The 9,945-nt window shown below is 34.7% G+C and overlaps 1 protein-coding gene across 1 annotated transcript; it reads right to left on the bottom strand.

Moving 5' to 3' along the window:
- Positions 1 to 422: 422 nt before the first annotated feature.
- On the bottom strand, positions 423 to 8,624 carry LOC125668152 (uncharacterized). The gene is made up of 2 exons (XM_056161591.1): positions 6,454 to 8,624; positions 423 to 6,263 (listed from the first exon to the last, which is right to left on the bottom strand). The coding sequence occupies exons 1-2, from the start codon at positions 8,545 to 8,547 to the stop codon at positions 4,692 to 4,694; spliced, it is 3,666 nt and encodes a 1,221-aa protein (XP_056017566.1). The 5' UTR covers positions 8,548 to 8,624; the 3' UTR covers positions 423 to 4,691.
- Positions 8,625 to 9,945: the final 1,321 nt, after the last annotated feature.

Here is a 9,945-nt window from a genome sequence, read left to right as displayed (position 1 = left end):
CAAAACCGGAACAGACGGTGTGACGTCAAAATTATTGATTTTTGTGGTCTTGAATACAAAAGAGTTGCACATCATGGCAGCCTCTATAGATCGCGGGAATTTCAATTTTTGACGTTTTCAAATTAGTACTGAAGTTTATCAAGGCCATATATCAACAGAATAGTATGACAAATATTTATCATATGATTAATCCTATCACTTATCATGTAAAAATCGTTTGGGTTGTCTTTCCCTTTAAATTAATATTGTTGAAATTAATAGCGATTTACTATTTAAGTTCCAAAAGAGAAAATGCAGTACGGACGACGGGCGGATGATGAAGGACAAACTACGTCGGACAAAAACAGATAGCAATTTGTCATCTTGGTGACTCAGGTGACCTAGATATGAAAAGTACAAACATATTTTTTTAAAATCTTTTATTCTGTACTTTTATACAAGATTACATATTGGCAACAGAACTCCATTTCTATAATGAGTTCTGCCGAAGATTATTCCAGACGAATGGCTAAATATAAAAAAGAACTTGCTACCTTGTCAGAATGGATAAACAGTATAAGAAAATTATCAAAACAGAAGTACGTACCATCTATCTGCGTGTAGTAAACCATAAGTGATAAAAGAATTAGATAGATTACACGAGGACTATGTTTTGGTTTCAGCTGACAAAGCTTGTAACAACATTGTCTTTGTTTGTAAGGCTCATCATTACAACTGTACTTTAAACAAACTTGGCAATAATTCCACATAATTATGGTAATCCTACTTACTCAAAGCGGCGATTTGGGACAAGATTACACTATCATTGGGGCGACGATTTGGAATGTACTGGACTGTTAGTCCCCGAGGGTCCCTACAGCCCAGTAGCTAAGTACTTCGTTACTAGCTTGAAAACACGGATGTATATTTAATTGCTGTTATAAAATTTAGAAATTCATTTCAAAATTAAGGATTATCTCCCTCATGCATAGCTCTTATCCTTAGACGAATTTGACTCCACTTTTTTGGCACACTGTTTTTGACTATAATAGCTCTAAAATTTCATTGTTATTTCGGATTTCAAACATTTCGGTTGAGCATCACTGAAGAGACAGTATTTGTCGAAATGCGCATCTGGTGCATCAAAATTGCTACCTTATAAGTTTTACACTATAGTACACCCCAAATCGTCGCCCGTCCTAAATCGTCGCCCGCCAATATTTTGGGATAGATTACATAGAATATATTTTATTCTGTCCTCTCTTGTATGCGGGAAGGGTGGTTTCACTTGGTCTGTTTGTTTGTCCGTCCACATTCATATATCTGGTGTTTGTCGACCTATTCAAGCTATTGGGCTGAAATTTTGTATGTAGATTACAAGTGACCCTCTGACATGCCTCCCCAAAAATGATAATTCTGGAATGAGAATTTAAAGCGCCGCGAGCTGTGTACAATTTTCAGCAACTCTGCAATATCTCTGGTGTTTGTGAACAGATATGTTGGTTACATGTGTTCCTGGCATGTGATTCCCGTAACATGAAATCTCTTGATCGCGAACTCAAAGTGCCAAGAGCTGTCATAGCGAACTATTTTGACTGTCAAACAAACAAAATTTTGAAAAATAAAGAGGAAAGATGAATGTTTCTCGAGGTTTTCACGAGTGTCCAAACGGTGGGAGAGTGTCCAAACAGTGGCTAACAGGCGTAATCTAATATAATCTGAGGTCACTAACACACCTGTGGTGCATAAGACCTAACAACCCCATGATCAGCAGAATGACCCTACAACAAGAGGCAAAATGATTCATTGTCGGAAATCTCTCTTTCTCTTTCTTTCTCCCTCTCGATCGATCGATCGACAACAATGGCACCGTCACCACCAACAACAAATATAACTCTTTCAATAGTAACAACACCACTACCAACCAAAACAACAATAACAAATACAACTCTCTCAATACTAACAACACCACCACCAACCAAAACAACAATAACAAATACAACTCTCTCAATACTAACAACACCACTACCAACCAAAACAACAATAACAAATACAACTCTCTCAATAGTAACAAAACCACTACCAACCAAAACAACAACAACAAATACAACTCTCTCAATAGTAACACCACCACCACCAACCAAAACAACAACAAATACAACTCTCTCAATACTAACAACACCACTACCAACCAAAACAACAATAACAAATACAACTCTCTCAATACTAACAACACCACCACCAACCAAAACAACAATAACAAATACAACTCTCTCAATACTAACAACACCACTACCAACCAAAACAACAATAACAAATACAACTCTCTCAATAGTAACAACACCACTACCAACCAAAACAACAATAACAAATACTGTGATCATAATAAATCTTTTTAAAAAATTATACAACAGAACAAGTAAAAGACGAAGTAGAAGATTAAAATATCTTGCTTATAGGGTTCAGAGAACCTTTGCGGTCATAGCTGGACCATAGAAGGGGGAGGTGGAGAGGGAAAGGAGTTAACAAACAGGGCCAGTTTCTATGTAAATGATGTTTCCAAATAGTTGCAGCAAGGGGACGACAATTTTGGATGTGAGGTTATGCCCAAATCGTCGCCAGCGACGATTTAGGACGGACGAAAATTTGGGATGTTACATAAGAAACCCCAAATCGTCGCCCGTCCTAAATCGTCGCCGGCGATGATTTGGGGTGTAACATTCCTCATTTTTCATAGTCTTGGGTGAACAGTCTTTTGGAACGAACTGTGCTCCTTTTTAGATGACCTGTTTTTACATTCTTATGAGGCAGAATTTATTTAAAAGCTACATGAGATGGAAAAAAAAACCTCTTGCTGTGAACTTTACATTTAAATATATCAATGAAGTTTTATCCATCACCAATAATCATTTTTATTCATATGTCGATTCAACTTCCTGTATGTAGCAATATTCCATCATCACCTGCATATGACGTTTATGTCTCTCAAATGATTCGATAAGCAAGAGCTTGTTGTCCTTATGATCAGTTCTTAGATAGAGGCAAGCCACCGACAAACAAGTTGATGTCACGGGATATTCAACAGTCCCGATTAAAGTCAGCATTTCGCAAATTCTATGGTCGTTATAACTATCTAGTTTGCCAATACAACCTGTCATTGGATCAAATGCCGTCTGATGTGTTTCATACCGATTGTTAGGCCGTTGTTGTATATACTGATTTTGTCTACGGATGGCTTCATATATCTGATCAAGATATGGGGATCACGACGGGTGTGACCGGTCAGCATGGGACGCTTATTCCTCTTAGGCACCTAATCCCACCTCTGGTACGTCCAGGGGTCCTTGTTTGCCCTACTTTTAATTTTGTATTCCTTTTAGAAGTTATGAGATTGATCATCGTTTGTTTTCTTCACCTTTTCATATTGAATATTGATTTTTGTTATCAAATGTACAACTGTTCTCATCAAAACTTCGATTTGACCATGATCGTGTTACTTGTTTATTTAAATAATATTTTTATTTAAAGCTTGTGACGTTTTAATATGAGTGATCAATTTCATTTGGGACGTAAAACAATATACAAACAAAAGTACTAATTCTAGCCTATTTGCATAGCTCATTTGAAGATAAGTTCACATGTGAAATGCTGAAATATTATTACTCAATCCAATTATTTGCTGCAAATGACTAGTCTACAGCATGAACTATCTATGATTGGTCATTTCATAACATAAGAAATCAAGTTAATTTCCTACTTTGATTGGAATATATATAAAGCAATATCTTTTAGATATGAGGCAGCAAAGCTCTGGAACTCTTTGCCAAACGAAGCAAGTAATATTACATCATATAATCTATTCTCAAATTATATTCAAAATTGGTGTGGGGAATTAAATTGTAAATGCAGCTCATGCAGATTCCAGCCTCTCCTGTCTAAATCTTAAAGTTTTGATCTAACTTTTAACTATGCTTCTAAGCTGGCATGTACAAATTTAACTGTATTATTTTTACTCTGCTCTGTCTCTTAGGTATGCATATTTATTTAGTCTATGTATATATCCATATTTTTATGTTTGTGTTGCAAACTTTTTTCAGTGCTGTGCATCTTAATATAGCTAGTCCCTGTGTATATATATGCATGACTTGTGATGTCTGTATACATGTATGTGTCCTGTTTTATTTCAAATTTCTGTTTTTATGTCTATGCATGCAATTATATATCATTAGTGCTTTGTGTTTTATGCTTTATAGTCGGTTAAAGAGCTCTTAGCTCATGTTTATTGTTTACCTGTATATAGTTCCGACTTTAAATAAAAAATACTTACTTACTTGAATTATTATGGGCCAGCACGTTACCGCCGAATTACACAGCGAATAATAAAATGTGGATCATCTACACTTAGTCCTTAGTCATCGTTGGATATATATTTTTTCTACTTATTACCTCTATACCATGGACTTTTTCTCCAATTTTAATATATGTGTGTGTGTAAAATATAATTCCCAATCCTTGTATGCATATCATCAAAGCAATATTTAAAATTTTTTTTATCTCGAGTGTGATTAAAAATGTGATGAGAAACTAATAATGATTGATAAGATGAGAACGCAACCTACATAACGGAGTATGAGAAAAATGATCAGATTTCAAATGCGAGTCACCTCGTTCTTGATTGTTCAAACTAGAGTAATGTAACTGCTAATCATACTTTATAAAAAAGTCATTTTGGTGTTAGTTGAAACATTTTCCCGTGGACCATTACATAATCTGTTTTTCAGCATGATGAATACTTTCTTATTACAAACATAAGAAATGAACAGAAATATGCCTTGGGACCCATTAATAATCGTTGCTAGATAGGTAAAAGGGGAAACCTCAAAAAATCCATCCACAATCATTAAAATCCAGGATATTCCAGTCAACAAAAACAGTTTTAAGAAAATAGAAAATTCGTTCCTTTCCCGAGAACTTTGTACTCTTGGTGTGGTGCGAATATTATGATAAGTGAACGAAAACATTACTATGTTAAAGACAATCTGAAGAATAAGCGGAAGAATGAACAAAAGAAGCAAAGCCAATGAACTGACAAGGAAACATTTGGATCCGCCATAACCGAAACTGTCAGAGTCTATGAAGGATTCAAGAATTAAGTTTATGACAATGGGGAGAACAGGTAGGGAGAAAGCTACGAGGATATATCTTATAAATAGTTTCCTGTCAGATGACTTATCTCCATAAACCAGGGAATTTCTAACAAATGATCTAAACATATGAAAACAACAGATGTTTGTACAGGTAAATACGGATAGCCAGAAATAATGAGTAAGACCACCTACCCAAGTACAAAAAGTTTTGTCATCGATTCGAGTTCGTATTAGAAAAAACAACTGAGCAAAGAAAAGAGAAAACACGAAACACATGATGTTTTTACCCGGAATTGTCCTCAAGATGGATAAAATGCAATAAATCAAGAATGTTAAGAGCAATGAGAGAAGTGAAAATATGGTACTGATGTATGTCAACACCATTAAAACAGTTGTAAAAGATGTGTTTGGTACTGAATTGAATTCAGAGTGTTGGACTAACTGGTAGGAATTCGAACAAATTCGAACACTCCCATTTTTACTTTTCAAAAATTCATTAATTTTGAAGTTTTTGTTAATTCTTGCTACGTAAATGCTACTGTAATCCTCGTTGTAGACATATTCATTCGATGATAATTCTATCTGTGTGCAGGTCAGTAAAGTATTGACATCTGGCGCAAAGACTGCGGTATCAAATATGTTTTTAATTTTGATGTGGCAACCTGAAGAATCCGATGCTTGTTGTCGAACAAGGATTGGGAGGAACCATGCTTCTAAACTCTCTTTGAAATGAAGAGAAACGTTTTCAAAGTTGATTGAAAGACGAGTAAAGTTTAAAAGATGCGATTCTAAACTCATCCTGTGGAATGGATAACGCGTGTTCGTGATAGTGATGCGGAGATATATTATGGCATCATCTAACGTTGCGTTTGGTTTTAAAAGCTTTAAAAACTCGCAAGATTTGTCTGAATAGACATATTGTTCATCAAACTGAAGTTCTCCTTCGTGTATTTCGTGTTGAATGAATTTTTGGAGATATTCTAGTGTTAAAAACACAGTATAAATTTTGGAATTTGAGGATATCGATACTCTCCATGCAACATTATACTGAGCCTTTTGAGCATTCGGTACCAGATAATGACACGAATTATTTTTCAGAATCTTTCCTCTTGAGCAAAATAATTCCCTGCATTTGTTCTGCAAAATAAAGAATACAGTTTAAAAAGATGAATAGTAAACAACTTTCAGAAATTAACGCGGAATCTTCCCTTTTATTTTGACATTTTCCGCCCTAATGAAAGTTAGTTCATTTCTTTTTAACATATCAATCAGGAAAATCATAATTTTACAAATAATATTTACTGCTTAATTTCGCATATATACATACCTCATATACGTCTTTGAAGTATCCCTCAACACACTGTTCCGACGACTTCTCAAGCACTTTATTTGGTATATATACAAAAGCAAATATTTCCCTGTAGGTTAATTCCGAGTCTTGAGTTGCGACCGAAACAAGATTACACTGCTTGCAAAATATATTTCTGAAGGGATAATACTGTATATCATCATCGCCATGTTCACAGTAATATAGAAATGTAGGGTTGCTATTCCTTTTCAAATTGTTCTGTAAATAACATTTTGAAATAGGATCTTCATAAATTGCACTGTTGCACATATCACAAATTTGGTTCTTGTAAATATAGTTACGAGATTTAGCCATTATATTCATCGTTGGTTCTTCACACATCCTTCGAGCACTTTCACTTACAGACATGGCCATACCAGTGACATTGCATTTGTTTATAGCCACATCATTGTCCAAAGTACAAGTCTCTACAATATTTGTCGACGTAAAATAAATCGAACAGTTATTTTTTTCTGCAGATCGCAGTATTGCCTCCATTGATGACATGAACAACGGGAATAGGAGACGGGGACAAACTAAACTCACATTCCAAAGTTTGAAGTCGTGAAACTTCTGACTCGTCGTGTCGTTCTGGTTGTGACAAACAGCACAATAGACATTTTTATACGTTTCCTTTGTCTGCACATTGATTACTGGTATGTTGAATAAATCATAATCTACCAACGTTTCGCATCTATCTTTCAGATAAGTATTTTTGCTAGAAATTGGACATTTACTGATCATATAGTAAGAATGTCCAATACGTTCAGTGTTAGGACCCTGACCGAGAAATGCTGGAGTGCACCTTCTGTGTTGATGATAAGCTGCATCAGGACAACAAGAAGCAACCCTGTAACAGTCTTCACCACATAAACAATGTCGTCTGGCTCTGAATCCAGGATGTACTTTATCTACTTGATGATCACGATGGCACCAGTTCTGATAACCACCAGACCTGACATATTCCTCGTACAATGAGGTCAAATTGACACCATCATTTAAAACTGTTACATCCTTGGTCGGATTTTGCATCAATAGCATATTTTCCACGATAGAAGTTACATCACATGACAGAACTGTAATATCAGCGAGATATATATTTCTTGTTTGATCATATTCCTCTGATACTGCTAGCCATGCATCAGTGAACGTTAATACGCCATCGTCTGCTGGAGTTGTGTTGTGGAAGCACTCTTCGCATGCCAGGGTGCAGTTCTTTTTAAGTTCACTATGTCTGCAGTGATTTAAACTTTTATTATCATCATAGTTCTCTATTGCAGGAAATTCGTTTCTTTGCTTTGCTCCTATGTTGCAAAGAAAGCAGAATACATTTTGGAAAACCCCATATTGATTCCAGTAATTTTTACAAGCAAATTCTATATCTTTATCGTACTCATCCCAATATCCTGTAGTGTTACACTCTCCAACCAGAGAGCGTGTTACACAGGGAGCTGGTGTGCTGTTTCTGGGGGGTGTATAATCAATTGAACAATCATATTGATTGATACCCATCCACAACATGGCAGTGTTAGAATAACTATCCGGATCAAACCCTATGTTATTGCATGAAAAATAATAGACCCATGGAATGATTTGATTTTCTCCGTGGCATTTAGAACACTGAATATTAATATAAGTCTTGTTTGTTTTAATTGAAAAAACTGGTGATTGATGCAAAAAGTTTGTATGATCAATATGCACAATGCAGCTGTCCGCCATCGAAGAATTCTTCATTTGTGGACATGAAGTGACCATTTTGAATCGTTTTTCTCCAATGAATTTTCCATAATTTACATGGTACTTGGTTTGAACACAGGTACTGACAGATATATCTGGACAACATATGTCATTTTCGTCACATTCATCAGTACACGAACAGGCGGGACAGCCCCTAGGGGTTAGAGTTTCCTTTGAAGAAACGTTATATTCATCCGTCACAGAGCAGACGGATTCACTGCCGCAATGTTCTATGTATCTTGTTATTAGCTTTGACGTATTCTCTACGTGCCCAATCCAACAAAAGACTGTTCTTGATAAACAAAGAAGAGTTAAAACAACTGCATTGTTCATCATGCCGATAGGGAATCTGCAAACGAAAATATGATTATTGTAAAAGAGCGCTTTTAACTGACATCCATAATATTTTATTACATTTCAACTATCTTTATTTTCTATTTCATTCGATATACATGTACTTACATTGTAATCTTTAATATGAAAATATACAGAGTTTCGTGGTTTTTTTTTTTGAATAAGTAAGTTTTTTTCTGCTAAACATGAAAATATCACTTGAGCAACAAATACGGTTATAAAGCCCCAAAGTCGGATATAGGATTTAAGTTTAATAGTGAGATTAACTTAAAGATAAAGTACGTTTCAAAGAAGTTGCATTAAGACCGTTTTTGGCATTATAATTTTTTTAAGAAATATTTAGAATATCATGCCCCTTAATCAATTGCTGGTAATATTCCCTACAAAATGATATTCAAATCATCTTGGGACTATTAAAGCTGGGAAGACAAAATACAGAATGGTCTTGAAGGATCATTTGGAATTTTTATCATATACAATTTGACAGAAGGGAAATCTTATTCATGTTCCTACTGTAGCGTTTTGACTCGTGCCTATCAAACATTTCTTTATTATTCACAACTTAAGGCTGGGGGATATGATTGTGACGTTTTTGAAGTCACTGTACAACTTGAACTAACGTGCTTAGGTCATGATTGTCGTGATACACATTGATTTTGAATGACTAAAGTCATATTTTCAAAATACAAAATCATAAATCATAACGATTGGGGTCTTATTAAGATTAAGTGACTAAGTTAAATCACTGTCACGAATAAAGTGGGCATATCAATGTATAACTTAAAAGATTTCTTCGTCAAAATCCAGGTTAGCTTTACTCTTCATATTTCTACAGGAAGTTAGGTATATGACTAGCTTTTTAATTGCAGTGTTTGCAAACAAAAAAAAAAAAAAAAAAAAAAAAAAACTATTGACAGGTTTTTGAGCAGTGCTTCCTTTAGCATCTGGAATATTCTATTTTTGAGTACTAATTTCGACACAAATTCTTAAATTTTCCCCAATTTCTTATTATGTTGTTATGTTTAAGCATATTATTATCATTTATTTATCTATATAAAAATAAAAATAATTAATTTTTTTCATTGAAAATCAGATTTTTGATAAGGGGATAATTCAAAGCTTATTACCTCCCTTGTATACCATGAAATTTATAAATATCGTAAAGGACATCCCGATGTTGCTTCATGAAAAAAATTATTGACTAGTTATTTTCTACCACATCGTTTCGCATGTCCTTCCTGATTTGCAAATATGCTGGGGTAATGACAGTTTTAAACTTCTTGGAATAAATTTTACCAAAAACCTTGAAGATATGATAACATGTAATTATCAATCCAAAATTACTTAAATGAAAAGGTTATTAGGATCATGGGCAAAAAG

Source organism: Ostrea edulis, chromosome 4, assembly GCF_947568905.1.
Source record: "Ostrea edulis chromosome 4, xbOstEdul1.1, whole genome shotgun sequence".
Classification (NCBI taxonomy): domain Eukaryota; kingdom Metazoa; phylum Mollusca; class Bivalvia; order Ostreida; family Ostreidae; genus Ostrea; species Ostrea edulis.
Note: the sequence above shows the minus strand (reverse complement) of the source record. Positions and strands in the feature narration are given on the sequence as shown.